The following is an 18,075-nucleotide window of genomic DNA, read 5'->3' on the forward strand; positions in this document are numbered from 1 at the left end:
AAGTGCTGTGGAGTTCTGGTGGGTGTCACAGTGACATCGTAACGATGTCACAGTGTCACAGCAGTGCCACAATGATGTCACATCAATGTCGCGATGACGTCATATCAGCGTCATAGTGATGTCACAGCCTGGGGACCTGCTGGTCAGTGTCACCCTGGTGTCACATCGGTGTCACATCAGTGTCACCGCGGTGTCCCAGCAGTGTCAGAGCCGTGTCTCTCTCTGCAGGGCTGCTGGCCGGTGTCACCCCGGTGTCACCCCGGTGCCACCGCCCTGGCACTCCCGCCCCGCCCCGATAACCCGGGTTTCAGGAGTGCCAGCGCCACCGGGAGGGGACATCGCTGTCCGGGGAGGGGACAGCACCGCCCGCGGCCCCTCAGTTACCGACCGCTGCGGGGACATCCTGCCCACCAGTCCCTAACCCCAAAAAGGATTCTGGGGACGTTTTCCGGGGCCGTGACCTCCCTTGTGTTGTTTTTGGGCGGTTTTTTTTAACAGCTGAGTCACCAAAATGTCACCAGATTGTCACCTGATACTTCCTCCTGCAAAGGGCCCCGCCTGGAATGGGGCTGTGCCACCCCAAATCCAGGAGGTTTTGGGGGAAATTGGGGTTTCAGCCTTTCCCATCCTGGGTCTGAGAGGATTCAGGGGTAAATTGGGGTTTGAGCCTTTCCCATCCCAATTCTGAGATAATTCAGAGATAAATTGGGGTTTGAGCCTTTCCCACCCCAAATCTGAGAGAATTCAGGGATAAATTTGGGGGTTGAGCCTTTCCCACCCAAATCCAGGAGGACTCAGGGATAAATCAGGATAAAAATCCCAAAAAACCCCAACCCAGAGCTCGGAGCTGCAGCTGGAATTGGCTGCCCCCAGGAAATCTGGGAATTTGCATCAATTCTGAATTTAATGGGGTGAGATGTGGCCCAGGCCCCTCTTTTCCCTGCAATCCCAAATCCCATCCCTTGGGATTTGCATGGATCATTCCCATATTTGTTTCCAGGCAGGTGGCTCTGATCCCCTTTAATCCCATATTTAAATAGGGATGGAAATGCAGGGGAAGGACCTTAATCCCTCAGGAAAATTCCCTGTTCCAGCAGATTTATGGGATCTGTGCCACTGGGGAGGGATTGATAAGGAAGGAGAATTCATCCCAGATTTTGGGGGTTTTGTTAAAGGCAAATTCAGATCAAACTCCCTGGAAAAACTCTTGGGAATTTTTCGCTCCTGCCCCAAAAATATCCCTGAGAATTCCCAGTTTAAAACCTCCGGGACTGGGAAGGAATTGGGATTAGAAGGATGATTTTAGGATTAAAGGGTGATTGGCTTTAGGATTAAAATGATGGGTTTATGATTAAAATGATGACATTAGGATCAAAACTCCCCCATTATTTTATTATTAAAATTATGGGTTTATGACTAAAAATTACGATTTCAGGATTCAAATTACAGTTTTAGGATCAAAACCATCCCGTGGTTTTAAAAGGATGATTTTAGGATTAACACCATCCCATAGCTTTAGGATTAAAATGATGGATTTGGGATTAAAATGATGATGATTTTAGGATCAAAACTACCACGTGATTTTATGTCTAAAATGATGATTTTAGGATTAAAAACAATGATTTTATGACTAAAATCCCAATTGAAGGACTAAACCCATACCTGTCCCCACCCACTAATCCAATTTTCCCTTTTTTTGGGGATTTGTCCCCGTTCTGCACCTGCCCTGCACCTGCTGTAACCCAAGCCGAGTGCAGCCCCACCCCGTTGTTGGGGCTTTGGGGCCGTTCCCGCAGAATTCCCGTTGGGAAGAGCGACCCCAAGGCGAGGCCTGACCCCAACAAAGAGCTCCCGGCCCCTTTATCTTCCTTTTATTGACTCCAGCTGCAATCGCTGGGGAAAGTCGAGTTTTTAACCGTTTCCAGCCTCTTTTGGGGTTTTCCACAGGGTTTGGGGTTGGATTTGGGATGATTTCACTGTGGGATCGTGGCTTTTTTGCCCTTGGGAGAGGAAGGGAAGGTGCTTGCTGTGAATTTTATGTTCCTTTTATTGTCTTAATCCAGAACCACCCACACTGGCCTGCAAGAAATTGAATTTTTAACCATTTCCTTCCTGATTCAGGGTTTTCCAGGGGACATTGGGGATTTTGGCTGTGGGGTTGTGGATTTTTCACCCTTTGTGAGAGAAAAATGCTCAGTATGAATTATACTTTCTTTTTTATTTAATCCAGAACCTGTGCAATTGGGCTGCAAGAAATTGAATTTTTAACCATTTCCTGCCCGATTTGGGGTATCCCAGGGGGTATTTGGGATTTTGGCTGTGGGGCCGTGGGGTTTCAGCCGTGCTGGGTGCGGGGTAGGGGTAGGAAGGGCCGGAGCTGTCGGGGCACGCCGGGGGGGCAGGGCAGGTGCCGGGAGCTCTCCCTGTGCAGGTGACTCAGAGCTGGCACACCTGGCACACCTGAGTGCCCGCTGCGCTTCCTGCTCCTCGGGCACCGCGCCCGCCGCCGGCCCGGCCCCGGGATCTGGCACGCGAGGACAGGGGCAGGGCTGGGGGAGAAATCCTGCCCTGGGATGGGAGTCCAGAGGAACCATGGCTGGGATCAGAAATTCAGAATAAATCCTGCCCTGGGATGGGAGTCCAGAGGAACCATGGCTGGGATCAGAAATTCAGGAGAAATCCTGCCCTGGGATGGGAGTCCAGAGGAACCATGGCTGGGATCAGAAATTCAGAATAAATCCTGCCCTGGGATGGGAGTCCAGAGGAACCATGGCTGTCCCTGCCCTTGTGACTCTTTGGGTCAGAAATTTGGGAGAAATTCTTCCCTGGGATCAGAAATTCGGGAAAAATCCTTCCTTGGGATGGATTTCCCAGAGAAACCATGAGAGGCCCTGAGATTTAATTTGGATTTCTGCTCCACTCAGCTGCTCCAGGAGGAAACAAAGGCAGGGAAAGGATGGCCTGGAAAATCCAGGATGGCCTGAAAACAAATCTGGGATTAAATTGGGTTTTTTGCTCCACTCAATTGCTCCCGAAGGAAACAAAGGCAGGGAAAGGATGGGCTGAAAACCAATCTGGGATTAAATTTGGATTTTTGCTCCCCTCAGCTGCTCCAGGACAAACAAAAGCAGGGAAAGGATGGCCCAAAACCCCCGGGATGGGCTGAAAACCAATCTGGAAAACCAATCCCTAGGCTCAGCCTGGCTCTTGGCAGCCCCAGGCTTTAGATGTGAAATCTTCCTGCTCTGCAGATGAAAGCCTTTGTTCCTTTTAATTTTTTTTCTTTCATCCTTTTTCCCTCTTTCTTTTCAGTCCCCTTTGTCCTGCCGGGATCAGCGATCAGGCAGGGAGGAGTGGCAGGAGGAAAGGGCAGGAACGGCTGGAATTCCTGGGAAGGAGGAGATGGGGAGCTTTCAGCCGTTCTCTGCTCAGCCCAGGGTGCCGAGGACAGTTCTAAACCCATTTATCAAAATTCTGTGCTGAATCCAAGGGTTTAAACCAGATTATCAAAATTCTGTGCTGTTATTCCAAGGGTTTTTAAACTGGATTCTCAAAATTCTGAGCCCAAGGAAGGTTTTGAAATCAGATTCTCAAAATTCTGTGTGCTTGATCCCAAGGGGTTTTAAGCTTGATTCTCAAAATTCTGAGCCCAAGGTCTCAAGGAGGGGTTTTTAAACTGGAATCTCAAAATTCTGCGCTGAGCCCAAGAGTTTACCTTGAATTCTCAAAATTCTGAGGCCAAGGTCCCAAGGAAGGTTTTTAAACTGGATTCTCAAAATTCTGTGTTGGTTGATCTCAAGGATTTTTAAGCTGGCTTCTCAAAGTTCTGAGCCCAAGAATTCAAGGAAGGGTTTTTAAATTGGATTCTCAAAATTCTGAGTCTGAGGTCTCAAGGAATGGTTTTAAAACTGAGTCTGAGGTCTTATGGACGGTTTTGAAGCTGGATTCTCCAAATCCTGTGCTGAGCCCAAGCTGATTTAAAAGCTGGATAAAAGGCCCTGAGCAATCATTATTTGTCTGATCTGGGTTTCATTCAGAACAGGAATTAAGCTCAGCTTAAGGGCTCTGATTTCCCCATGTTTGCTTTGGTTGGAACAGGGTACAAATCCCCTGGGGCTGATTAATGGGACCCTGATTCCCTCCTGGGAGCCCTCCATGCTTCCCCAGGTTTGGGATCCATCTCCCCTTTCACTTGTGCCCTGTGCAAACACAGCTGAGGGCCCGCAGTGAGCGACCAGGGCTGAAACTGAAAATATATGGAGTATTTAGGGTTGTTTCAAAGATTTTGAGGTTTTTCCCCAAGCTTTTGAGGGTTATTTTCCCCAACGATTTTAAGGTTTTTTCCAAAACTTTTGAGGTTGCTTTAAAAGATTTTAAGGTTTGTGTTTTAAATGATTTTAAGGTTCTTTCAAAGCTTTTGTGGTTTTTTTTCCCAGTGTCCTCCAGGGTTGATGGGGTAGAGAATATTTAGGATTATCCTCCAATGGGAATGTTCTGTGGGAACTTTCTGTGGGGATGTTTTCCAGGGTTGATGGGGTAGGGAATATTTAGGATTATTGTCCAATGGGAATGTTCTGTGGGGATGTTCTTCAGGATTGATGGGATAGACAATATTTAGGATTATCAACAAATGGGAACATTCTCCAGGATTGATGGGGTAGGGAATATTTAGGATTATCCTCCAATGGGAATGTTCTGTGGGAATGTTATCTGGGATTGATGGGGTAGGGAATATTTAGGATTATCCTCCAATGGGAATGCTCTGTGGGGTTGTTATCTGGGATTTATCGAGTAGGCAATATTTAGGATTATCACCAAATGGGAGCGTTCTGTGGCAATGTCCTGCCCATGGCACCCAAGGGCCCCAGGCAGGCCCCAGCCCAAACCCAACCCCACAGATTCCAGGCCCCATTCCCCAGTCCCACACACCCAACCCGTTCCGGGTTTGTGTTGGGAAGCGGAGCTGGGGAAGGAGCAGCTCAGGAGCTCAGCTGGGGCTGCTCAAACCCCTCCCACCCACCCCGAGCTTCCCAAGGCATCTGGGGAGCAGAACTTGGCTCCGTGGGGATTTGGGGCCAATTAAGGGGGTAATTGGAGTCAGGAGTGCAGCTTCACTGGGAAACCCGAGCCTGCTGCCTTCATAACAAGGAGAAAACATTTGGTGTTTTTGTTTGATTTTCAGGGCACCGAGGGGAATTCTCCGACACCGTCCTTGAAAGGGGATGATTCCCCATTTTTAAAGGATATTTAGAAGGCCATACTCCTCATTTTTAACAATTCTTTTCTTTTAAATGCTTTTGTTTAAAATGTTTTTCTTTTAAATGCTCCTATTTTTAATGTTTTTATTTTAAATGGGGAGAGCTCAGAGCCCTTCAGGGCCTAAAGGGGCTCCAGAGAGGGATTTGGTATAAGGAATAAGGCAGTGGGAATGGTTTGGTGTGGAATGAGGGCAGGTTTAGGTGGGAAATTGGGAGGAAATTGAGGGCAGTGAGGCCTTGGCCTGAGGCACCATGGCTGCCCCATCCCTGCAAGTGTCCAAGGCCAGCTTGGGGCACCCTGGGATGGTGGAATGTCCCTGCCCACAGCCTGGTGTGACCCTGAATCTTCAACATCCCTTCCAGGGCACAGCTTTGTGTGGAATGAGGGCAGGTTTAGGTAGGAAATAGGGAGGAAATTGAGGGCAGCGAGGCCTCAGCCTGAGAATCCGTTCCTGGAAGTGGCCAAGGCCAGCTTGGAGCACTCCAGGATCATGGAAGGTCCCTGCCCATAGCCTGGGATGACCCTGGATCTCCAACGTCCCTTCCAGGAGGATAATCCTCAGCTTTGTGTGGAATGAGGGCAGAACTAAATGGGAAACTGGGAGAGAATTGTTCCTGTGAGGGCAGCGAGGCCTCGGCCTGAGAATCTGGAAGCGTCCAAGTCCAGCTTGTGGGATCATGGAAGGTCTCTGCCCACATCCCGGTGTGACCCTGGATCTCCAACGTCCCTTCCAGCACACACCACCCCCCCAGAGCTCCAGGAATAACCCAGCCTTTGTTAGGCCGGGCCCAGCCCCAGCGGCTCCGCGGCCGCTCCCCAAGGCCAGGACACACCTGTTGGCCACGGGGCCGCGGGATTGGCTGGGCCGGGCGTGCACCTGCGCAGGGAGGGGTGAGGGCTCCATGTAAGACGAGCCTTGGCCTCGCTCCCCAACCATCCTCCTCAATTCCAGCTCCAACACGCAGCTCCTCCGAGCCGCCGCGCTCGGCCTGGCCCTTCCCGGCTTGCTTTTTTGCCCCTTTTAAGCTGGGTTTTGTTTTTTTAAGCTCGGTTTCAGCAGCCTAACGAGGTGTAGAGGTGTTGTTTTTCCAGGTCTGGCTGTGGCTTTGCCACCGTTCGCTCCGGTGCCGATTTCCCCGCGAAATCCAAGGTCGCCTTTTCTGGGACGCGGAAGAGGAAAACTCTCCTGGCTCCTCATCCTCCCAAAATTCCTTCCCCATCTGGAGGCCAACCTGGCTGTGGGAGAAGCTCCCAGCACTGAAGCTTTTCCCTGGATTTTGTGCTGGTCCTGGTAAGATCCAAAATATCCAGGCAGAGCGGGAAGGGAAAAAAATGGGATTTACGGAGCGCAAGAACAACTTCTTGGAGGGCTTTTCCTACTTTTCCATGGATCTTCCCTCTCCCCACTTCACTTTCTCCGCGATTCCGCCCTCTTTTCTCTTCCTCCTTCTCCCCCCAGGTGGATTCGAGAGGGTTTTTGTTGGACAGATCAGGTTTTGTGTGCGCTGGGGGAGGGGAGGGCAGCGCATGAATCCAAACGTTCATTTTACAACCAGTCCAACCAGTCAGGGCAGCTCCGAGCAGATCCAGGGCTGCGAGAAGGAGGGAGACGAGGGGGGAAGGCTGCTCGCAGCCAGGTGTCACGGAAAGGTGGGGAGAAAAGGGAATGTCTGGGAAATCCCATCAAAATCCCAAAAAAACCCAATAAAATCCATAGGAACGAGCATGGAGTTGAAGGAGGTTCTTCCAATATTCCTGGATTTTGGAATATTTGGATTTAAGGGAGGATTTCCAGTTTTGGGAGCAAAGTCACTATTTGAGTTTACTGCTGGCTTTGAAAGAAAAAGAATATTGGAAAATCTGATGAAATTCCATTAAAATCCCAATAAAATCTATAGGAAACCAGCATGGAATTGAAGGAAGTTATTCCAATATTCCTGGATTTTGGAATATTTGGATTTAAGAGAGGATCTCTCCGTTTTCGACTAAGAGGGAGGATTCCAAATCCGGGTTTGCTGCTGGGTCTGAAAGAAAAAAGGAATATTGGGAAAATCTGATCAAAATCCCAATAAAATCCATACAAAATGAGCGTGGAATTGAAAAGGGTTCTTCCAATATTTTTGGATTTTGGAATATTTGGATTTAAGGGAGGATTTCCCAGTTTTGGACTGAAAGTGAGGATTCAAAACCCAAGCTTAGTGCTGGGTCTGGAAAAAAAAAAAAGAATATTTGGAAAATCTGATCAAAATCCCAATAAAATCTATAGGAAACGAGCATGGAATTGAAAGGGGTTCTTACAATATTCCTGGATTTTAGAATATTTTGATTTAAGGGAGGATCTCCCAGTTTTGGGAATAAAAGTCATGATTTGAGTTTGCTGCTGGCTTTGGAAAAAAGGGGAAATTGGGAAAATTGGATTAAAATTCAATTAAAATCCCAATAAAATTGATACAAATTGAGCATGGAATTGAAGGGGGTCCTTCCAACATTTGGAATATTTTGGAATATTTGGATTTAAGGGAGGATTTCTGAGGTTTTGGTGAAAGTGAGGATTCCAATCCGAGTTTGCTGCTGGCTCTGAGTAATCATTGCCACGTTTTAATGACTTCTTTAATTACCCAGCATTTTAACGAGCTCTCCTCGCCCTCCACAACACCCCTTCCCCAAAAGTTCCTTTTTCCTCCTCCCCCAACCCGAATTCCTCGGATCAGAGCAAGGAGGGGATGGCTTGGGAATTTTCCAGGCAGAAGAAGAAAATTTGGGAATTTTGTTTGGATCGAGCGGACACGGAGGAAAATCCCGGCCCCGCTCATGGCAGGAGCTGCAGGAGCCATTTTGGGCTGGTTTTGGTGATTCCTTCTCACCTCGGGCTTTTCTTGGGTTCTTTTTGGTGCCCGGAAAAACCCAAATATTCCAATTTTGGCTTTATCCAGTGCTGGATCCAACCGAGATCGGCTTTTCCTGATTTCTCCTGAATTTTGGAGAGTTGGGCTCCGAAGGGAGAAAGGAGAAGTTAAATGAAGTGGTTTTATTTCATTTTTGGAGGGTGAAGTCAGGCCCTGGGTTCTTCCTCTAAATCTCTTTTTTTTTTTTTGGTATAGAATTCCATTTCAAAATCCCAATTTTTGGATTTCAAAATCCCAGGTTTTTTTGGGTTACAATTCCATTTCAAAGTCCCATTTTTTGGGTTAGAATCCCATTTCAAAATCCCAGTTTTGGATTTCAAAATCCCAATTTTTTTGGGGTTATAATTCCATTTCAAAATCCCATTTTGGATTTCAAAATCCCATTTCGGGGTTAGAATTCCTTTGTAAATGTGGGTGAAAATCTGGGAGAGGGGTTTTGTTATCCAGGAGGATTCTTGGGAATTCTGCCGGATATGGGGCTGGGGATTTGTGGGATTTTCAGTGCTTTTGTTGAGTTTTTTGACAGCTTTTTTGTTTTTATTGCAGGGGCTTTGGTGATTTTTGGTTGTTATTGAATTTTTGGGAAATTTTTGTTGGTTTTTGAGTTTTTTTGGAGGTTTTGGTGGGGTTTGCGCCAAGTTCAGATTTAAGCTTGGCTTTACTCCATACAGGACAAGGACCCAGTGGAACACTGGGATGCAGTTCTGGGAAACTGGGATTAAACTGGGTTCAAACTGGGTTTAAACTGGTTTTCGTGGTTTTTAACTGGTTTTTAACCAGTTTTGCTTCTGGATGATTTTTAACTGGTTTCAAACTGGTTTGAACTGGGTTTTTGCTTGGTTTTGAATTGGGTTCTTACTGTGTTTTTAACAGGTTTTTACTGGGATTTTACTGGTTTTGAACTGGTTTTAACTGGGTTTTTACTGATTTTAACTGGTTTTGGTGGGTTTGAACTGGTTTTAACTGGTTTTTTAACTACTTTTTACTGGTTTGAACTGATTTTCATGGTTTGTGGTTTTCTTTTCTGAGCTGTCCTGGTTGTACAATTCCACTTTTTCCCTCGGATCAGATTTTTCCCATTCCTGTTTGACCTCCCAATTAAAACAACCGTTTTCCCCTCAAAAAATCACTTTAAAAAAAAATATTCCTTTGAAAATCCCAATTTTTAAACATCAACCCAACGAATCCATTTGGGAATGGGAAAATGGGCTTTGCTTGGAATGAGGGATGTGAGAGGAGGATTTGAAAGTGGATTTTGCTGGAAATAAACAAAAGTGGGAAGTTGATTTTTCATCCCAAAACCCTGAACTCCAGATCCCATCAAAAGTTGGATTTTCAGGATATCTTAAAGGATGTTTTTGATCCAAGGCCTTGCGCGAACTCCAGGAATTTTTGGGAATTCATGGAATAACTCCAAGTCCTGTTCTGGGAAGCAGAATTTTGGATTTTCTTGGAATTTTTACAGTTGGATAATATTTCTGAGTTATTGAAAATTGGATGATTTTGCTGTAATTGCAATTTGGGTTGTTTATTATTATTATTATTACTACTACTACTACTACTACTACTACTACTACCTATCTTAATTAGAATTATTATCATTATTATAGTTTTTTTATTTATTTATTATTATCACTGCTATTTTCATTGTCAATTATTCATTACTATCACTATTAAATTTATTCTTATTTTATTTTTTATCACATTATTTCTATTCCATTATTTTTTATTATTTTAATCCTTAATCAATAAATGACAGAGCTGGGCTTTATTCTTAAACCACGTCTAACAAAGCCAGGTTTTAATCTTTAGAAAGCCTCCACTTAATTTTTAGGCAGGGCTGGCTGTGAGCACAGAATTTTGGGGTGATTTTTCCAGATTTCTCATTGAAAAATCCCCAGAAAAGCCAAAACCCCAACAGAAAACCATCCCCAGGTGATTTTTTTTCCTAAATAATTTTGGTTTTTTGCTCCAAAAACTTCGGATTTTGGAGCCCTGAGCCTGAGATATCCTCACCATCTTACTGGGCAGCATTGGATGATCTCAGCCTTTCTAATACTGCCTGGTAATGATGATGATGGTGTTTCCTGCACTCCGAGGGAATCCAGCAGAAACCTGGCACTGCAGCTTAATCCCAGCCCAGAGTTCCAGTTTAGGGCCTCAAATTAAATCCAAGCTTTGCGTTTCAGGCCAGGGCGGGTTTAGTGTGGGCTGGAAAATCTTAATTCTTCATGGAGGGAATGCCCTTGGGGTAAACCTGGCTCAGGAAAAATCCCTGATCAGGTGCTGCAAAAATGGCAAAATATTCCCAAAAATTTGGGAATACCCAGGTTGGAAAGGAACAAGGGAAAAGTGGGAATTCTGTGCCAGAAATGTTCCCCAGGGAGCTTTGACTGGAATGGAACTTTGGCATTGCCCTGTTCTTGTGTGTGAAGTCAGGCTTAACCTCCTGTTCCTCTTTTCTGTACTAAATCAGGCTTGGCTTCATGTACTAAATCAGGCTTAACTCCATGGTTTTGTATCTGTGTTAAAGCAGGCTCAATTTCATCTTTTAGAGCTGTGTTAAGTTTAATCTCATCTTCCTCTTTTAGATTTTTATTAAGTGAAGTTTAACCTCCTTTTTCTCATTTAGATCTGTCTTAACCCCTTTTTTCCATTTCACACCTGTACTAAACTAGACTTAACCTCATTTTTCTTTTAGAACTGTAAAAAGATTCTTTTAGATCTAATTAAACCAGGCTTAACCTCCTCTTTCTCTTTTAGACCTGAATTAAAAATCTGACCTGTATTAAGTCAGATTTAACCTCATTTTCTCTTTTAGCTCTCTTAAACCAGGCTTAACCTCCTGTTTCTCTTTTCCATCTCTCTTAAATCAGGTTTAACCTCACATTTCTCTGTTTGTCCTGCCTTAAACCAGTCTTATCCCCCTATTTCCACTTTAAACCTGAATTCAATCCCTTTTCAAGCTCTTTTTTCCCCCAAACCCCCACAATTTCCACCCCTCCTTCCCCACGGCCGATTCCCGAGGAAGTGAAGCCATTCCTTGGTTTTTCCTGGAATTCTGAGCCCTGAAGAACCCGGAGCTGCTGCTGGACACGCTGGTCCTCTGTGGGCATCTTACTAGACAGTGCTGGATTTTCTGCCTCTACTCTAACACTGTCTGGTAACGATGTTTAAAGGGAGATCCAAACCACTGCAGGCCCCAAATTCCAGCCAGGAACTTTTCCAGAGGGTAAGGATGGATCTGGGGAGAATGGGGAGGGCTCAGCCAGGGAAAACGGGAATTTAATCAAAATATTCACTGAAAAATGATGGAGGTGCTGCTATCCCAAATCCGGGGTTTGTCGTTAAAAATATTCAACATTAAAATTCGAATTCCAATAAATTTTATATTCTATTCAAAATTAAAATTTGAATTCCAATAAATTTTATATTCTATTCAAAATTAAAATTCTAATTCCAATAAATTTTAAATTCTATTCAAAATTAAAATTCTAATTCCAATAAATTTTAAAATTCTATTCAAATTAAAATTTTAATTCCAATAAATTTTAAAATTCTTTTCAAAATTAAAATGATAATTCCAATAAAATGATTGCAGCGTGGAGAGCTCGGGGGGAGCTGCCCTAAATCCAGGTTTGTCCTTGGAGGTTGGAATTCCCAGGAAAAGCAGCAGAGGAGGAAGCCAGGGGTGATTAATTAAGGGTTGGTGTTAATGAGTAACTGCTGCGGGAGATCTGCAGGAAATGGGGGAGGAATTGTGGGAATTGGATTTTAACGAGCCCATAAATCTGGGATTGGGCTCATCCCCCTCCTAAACCTGGAACTGGGACAGAAATCCCAACAAAAAACAGGGGAACGTTGCGGTGGGAAGTCCAAAGGGATTCAGGAAAATCCCTCTGCCCTGGTGGGGAAAAACCAGGAAAAACCCTGGAAAATTCCCTTTTTCTTGGAAAATTCCCTGTTCCTTCCATCCCCTCCCTTTTCCTACTGAGTTCCCCTTTCCTCAAATCCCCCTCACCACCAGCGCTGGGGTTTGGGGCTCAGGACCTTTTTGGGGTATTCCAGGAGCTTTTTGGGATGGTTCAGGACCTTTTTGCGATGGTCTAAGATCTTTTTGGGGTATTCCAGGAGCTTTTTGGGGTATTCCAGGAGCTTTTTGGGATGGTTGGGAGCTTCTAGGGGTGGTTCAGGAGCTTTTTAGACCTGAATCCTAAAACCTCTGCCTCAGCAAGGGGAATTTATGGATGAGGGACATCCCAGATTTTGTGGGAGCCACTCTGGGGAATTCCACCCACGGTAAGTCCTTTAAAGCATCTCCAATTCCTTCCCCAGCCCAGCAGAACATTCAGAATTTCCATCATTTTCCTGCCTCCAACCACGCAGGACCAGTTCAAGGTTCCCTGGGGATTTCTGAGCTTTTCCCTGGGGTGGTTTTGCAGCTCTGGCCGTGGGCAGAGCTGGGATTTCCTGGACAATCCTGCAGATTGGTGTCTTACCAGGCACGCTTAGACCTGGCTACCTCTGTCTAATACTGTCTGGTAATGCCGTCAGTCGCACGGGCAGCGCCTCCAGGGCACAGGCCATTCCCTGCACAGGGACAACCCCTGGAATCTCACAGCTGGAATCCATTTTTGGGCTTTTGGGCACTGCTTCCGTGGCAGAAATGTGGAGAAAAGCCCCCAAAAAATCATTTTTATCAGCAGAATTAGTGATCTTTTTTTATATTAATTGTAGACATTTTCGGTGCTTTCAGCAGGGCAAAAATCCCAGGAAGAATTCCCTTGAGAGGGAGAATTCCTGGAATTTCACAGCTGGAATTCATTTGCGGAATTTTTGTCCCTTTTTCATTGCAAAAATGTGGAGAAAAGCCATGCAAAATCCCTTTTATTAGAAGAATTTATGAATTTTCGTATTAATTTGAGGCATTTTAGGCACTTTTGTCCTGGTGGAAATGTGGGAAAATTCCCTTGAGCAGAAGAATTCCTGGCAAAATTCCGTTTTCATGGATTGCAGGAACAGGTCTGGGTTGTTCCAGGGGCTTTGGGTGATAAAATGGAAACAATTCCCGGATTTCCAGAAAAGCAGCGCTGCCTTTGAGCTGGGGCACAAACTCTGGGAATTCTCCAGGGATTTATCCAGGGAATGTTGGTCAGCCTTGGATTCCCTCTGGAATTTCCTTTCCAGCCCCTCCAGAGCTCACTCTGCTGCCGAGGGTTGGGAAAAGGGGAAGTAAAGCCGGGCTTTGGATGGAATTCCGGGGCTTTTCTTGGGATCTTGTTCCCATTCCCTGATCCGGATCTCTGCTCCTGGAGGAGGAATTTTGATTGCCCAAAAATGGGATTCTTTCCCCCCCTTTTTTTCCTTTCCTGAGAGGTTTTCCTGTGTGCCCAAGGATGGTTCTGTTCTCTCCAGGTTTGGGATGAAATTCCAAAGGGGAGAAGGAGGCTGGGATTCCTCAGGATCATGTTGGGAATGAGACTGGAAACCCAAATCAAATAAAAAACCCAAAAGCAAAGGCTTTGTTCAAATGATTTTTTCTTTGGAATTTCCCAGTTTTTCCCAGGGAATCAGAAACTTCCCAGAGCAGCTTTTGGGGTCTCTGTTCCTGCAGGAATTCCCAGCTGTGACCCCGACCCCAAATCCAGGGAAAGCTGCTGGAATTCACTGGGAGCCTCTGGAATGTTCCAGGGAGGGATTTTCCCAAATTTCTGATCCCACCCTGCCCTTTTCCATTCCCAGTGTCTGTCCCTCCATCCCTCACCCCAATCCTTCTCCAGGGAACATTCCCAGGGCTCCCAGCCCAAAATCCAGGGATCCTCCAGCAGAGGTTTAAATCCATGAGCAATTCCTCTGAAATCCTGGGAATTTCCATGAGAAACTTGTCCTGGATTATCCTTAATTATCCACAATTATCAATACAGATGTTGGCACTTTGGCACTGGCATCTCCACAGGAGCCAGCCCAAAAACTTCCCAAACCTGCTGGAATTAGATCAAAAATCTTGGAATATCCCAAGTGGGAAGGGCCCCACAGGGATCAGAAATCCCCGAATCCCACCTGAGAGCATTTGCCAGGATTTTTTCCCATTCCCTCCATTTTTCCAGAGCTCTGACCATTCCCTGGATGAGCTTCACTCCCTTTTTTTCCTGATTTTCCTTGGAAATTTTCCAGGAAAATCCCTGGCGGCACAGGAGGAGCTTCCCAAGGGAATCTTTGGGGGGGAGCAGGAATGGGGTCGGGAGAGGCTGGAATGGGTTTGGGAATGACCCAGTGGGGCAGGGCTGGAAAACTGAGGGAAAAGCAGGAGATGGAGATGTGGGAAAAGCAGGAGATGAGATGGAGGAAAAGCAGGAGATGAGATGCGAAAAAAGCAGCAGATGATGTGGCCGCCATTCCCATTCCTGAAGATCAGGATATCCCTGCTCCCGTCCTCCTGAACCAACCCCAGCAGGATTTATTCCTAAATCCCACTTTTTTAGAGAAAACCAACCCCAAAATCTCCCTGAACCTGCTCCGTTTCCTGGGGAGAAGCTCCTCCATCCCAGCCCGGTGCTGCCGGGGGGTTTGGGAATCCCAGCCCCGCAATCCCGGGATCTCTCCCTCCCTTATCGCAGCTCGCTGTAGACCTTGAGGGACAGCACCGAGAGCTTCTCCTCACTCTTGTCGCCGTGCTCCTCCTCCGGGAATTGGATGCTGGAGCATTCCTCCCCCTGCGCCGGCCGCGGGGGCAGCCGCGGGAAGGTCGGGCCCGAATCTGCGGCTGGGAACGGGAAAAGTCAAACTCAGCTCGGGAAAACCCAGCGGGAAAACCCAGCCAGGGAAACCCAGCGGGAAAACCCAGCGGGAATGCCAGGAACCCCCCGGGAACCTGCCCCAAATCCCAGAGGAAATCCGGATTTGTCCCACTGATTCCATCCTTTTATCCCATCCAGATTTTATCCCTTTCATTCCCAGATTTTATCTCATTCAATCCCAGATTTTTCCCCACCCATTCCCAGGTTTTATCCCACCTCATTCAATCCCAGGTTTTATCCCATCCATTCCCAGATTTTATCCCATCCGATCCCAGATTTTCCCCCATCCATTCCCATGTTTTTATCCCACCATTCCCAGTTTTTTTCCCCCATTCCCTCACCCCCGAGCAGGAGTTTGGGGTTCCTGTGGAGGCTCCAGATGCAGAAGTGCAGCAGGAACGTGAGCAGGACCAGCACGAACACGGCCACGGCCACCAGGATGGCCAGGATGGTGCTGGAGGGGAACTCCAGCGCAACCGGGGCTGCAATTAACGGCACTTAATTAACAATTAACACATTCTGGGGGTGGGGTTTGTTCTGGGGAGGGAGATCTTCCGAGGGAGTTTGGGGATGGATTTGGGGTTTTGTGGGAAAGGGGAGGTGGGAGAGGATCTGAGCTGAGGGAGTTGCGGGATGGGATGGAAATAGAGGGAAAGGGAAAAGGGGGAAGGGAAGGAAATTTAAAAAGGAGAAAGGAGAAGGAGGAGGAGGAAAAGGCAGAAAAGGAGGAGAGAAAAGAGGAAAAGGAAAGAGGAAATGGGAGGAGGAAGAGGAAAGGGAAGATGGAAGGGAAAGAGGAGAGGGAAAGAAAAGGGAAGAGAAGAAGAAATAGGAATGGAAGGGAAAGGGAAGAGGAAGAAGAAACAGAAAAAGGAGAAGGCGCAGGAGAAGACAGCAGCAATGTTTTCCGGAGCAGCAGTTTCCCGGTTTCCCGGCTGGATGCCAGCCTGGGCAGCAGCACGGGGAGCTGCCCGGCTTTGGGTACCTGGCTCCCGGGCCGGGGCGGCCGCGCCGCACTCCGAGTCGTGGGTGCTGTTCCCCGCCCGGCGCGTGCCGAGGCCTCTGCTCTGGCAGCTGCGGAAGGACGGACGGAGTTCGGTATCGCGGAAATTCCCCATTGCCTCCCTCCCTTCTTCCCCCAGCTCCTCCCCGGGCTCTGCCCCACCTGGGCTTTCTGCCCATTTGTTTTTCCATGGATTTCCCTGTTGGGAATCATTTTTCTTGACTTTAAACTGGGAGTTTGGCTTAAGCTCTGCCTTGAGACTAAGAGAAATGCCAGGTCTTGCTTAATTAAAAAATTCATTAATAATCGCATGATCACCATCTTGGATTCAATTTGATTTTCTAATGGCACTATTGAATATCTTCATTTATATTTCAATATGAATTGATATTATTATAACTATTACTATTATTATAATATTCTTCTTATTTTTATTCCCTAATTTCAAAGAGGGAAAAAAAAAACCCAGTCTATTTTTCCCAAATACGGGGAATATCAATAAACCCATACTCGGCCTATTATTATTATTATTATTATTATTATTATTATTATTATTATTATTATTATTATTATTAATTATTATTATTATTTTCAAAGAAGGAAAACACATTCCTAGCAATAATTATTCATTAGTGATTATTGATTATTGGCTGCTCCATACTCGGTCCAGTTGCGGCACCAGCTGTTCCCGGTGCTGGAGAAGGTGCCGTTCTCACAGCGTTTGCACTCATAGACCGAATTCAGAGATCCTGCAGGGAAAAGGGATGGGAATGGCTGAGATCCCAAATGTGGGACAGCCAGTGGAGCACAGCCAGGGCTGCTCCTGATCCCTGTCCCATTCCCATTCCTTGCCCTCTTCCCTGTCCCATTCCCAGCCCCATTCCCAATCCCAGATTACCGGTCCTGCTGAGCTCCCAGCCCGCCAGGCACTGGGGCAGTTTCCTGCAGTACTGGCAGGGCACATTGCCAATCCCAGCCCCATTCCCAGCCCCATTCCCGATCCCATTCCCAGCCCCATTCCCAGCCCCATTCCCAATCCCAGATTACCGGTCCTGCTGAGCTCCCAGCCCGCCAGGCACTGGGGCAGTTTCCTGCAGTACTGGCAGGGCACATTGCCAATCCCATCCCCATTCCCAGCCCCATTCCCGATCCCATTCCCAGCCCCATTCCCAGCCCCGTTACCGATCCTGATGAGCTCCCAGCCCGCCAGGCACTGGGGCAGTTTCCTGCAGTACTGGCAGGGGTCCCCAGAGCAGCCGTACCCCGGGGGACATTGGCAGTCGAGGTCCGGCGCCTCACAGGGCACAGGGTTTCCTGCAGGAGGGAAGGGTTTAACGCCGCTGGTCCCAGCAAATTCCCGTTCCAAAGGGAGAGTGGGAGGTGGCGCTTCCAGACACAGGGAAGGGTCTGGAGTAACAGGATCCCAAAAATTGTCCCTCTCATCACAGGGAAAGAGAGACACAATTACACACATTTACCTGCATTTACACACAATTTACACACAATTACCCACATTTACCCATGATTTACACACAATTTAAACACAATTCCCCCCATTTACACACAATTTCACCACTATTTCCCCACTATTCCCCCCATTTCCCCCCCAGTCCCCTCTCACCTGCCTTCCAGGTGCACTTGGGGCAGCACTTGGTGTCACCTCCCCAGCCCACCCTGAGCTCCCCGTCCTGGCACTGCCCAGCCTGGCCCAGCCCTGCCCAGTGCCCGGCCAGCAGCAGCCACAGCAGGGCCCTGGCCATGTCCTGGCAGTGTCACCCAGTACGCTGCAGTGCCAGCCAGCAGTGCCACCCCAGCAGTGCCACCCGGTCCCTGTCACCCTGCGGAGGAGGCACCAGGGTTTTTGTGGCCGAGTTCTTCCTGTGTTGTTTTTGGGGGGCGGGGAGAAAGTTTGGGTTCAGACAGAGGTGGGGGCAGGGAAAAGGGTGGCCCCAAAGAAAAATGGGGTCTGGGGTCATGGAGGGTTAAAGGGGGTGACATTGTGGGGTTGGGAAGGGGTGGGCTGGGAGGGAGGTGAGAAATCTATCGTGGCAGAGAGCTCCTGCTGGTCCGGGGCACTGCAGGGATGGGGCAGCTGGAAATGCTCTGGGAA

At 47.3% G+C, this 18,075-nt stretch overlaps 1 protein-coding gene across 1 annotated transcript; it reads right to left on the minus strand.

Moving 5' to 3' along the window:
• Positions 1-14,773: 14,773 nt before the first annotated feature.
• Positions 14,774-17,707, minus strand: TNFRSF18 (TNF receptor superfamily member 18; the record flags this gene model as incomplete). The annotated part of the gene is made up of 6 exons (XM_058818908.1): positions 14,774-14,922; positions 15,304-15,444; positions 15,948-16,036; positions 16,627-16,714; positions 17,148-17,279; positions 17,587-17,707. Coding segments are annotated over 6 exons (720 nt in total), but the record flags the coding sequence as incomplete, so codon positions are not given.
• Between the last annotated feature and the right edge of the window lie 368 nt (positions 17,708-18,075).

Source organism: Ammospiza caudacuta, chromosome 22 (assembly GCF_027887145.1).
Source record: "Ammospiza caudacuta isolate bAmmCau1 chromosome 22, bAmmCau1.pri, whole genome shotgun sequence".
Lineage (NCBI taxonomy): Eukaryota > Metazoa > Chordata > Aves > Passeriformes > Passerellidae > Ammospiza > Ammospiza caudacuta.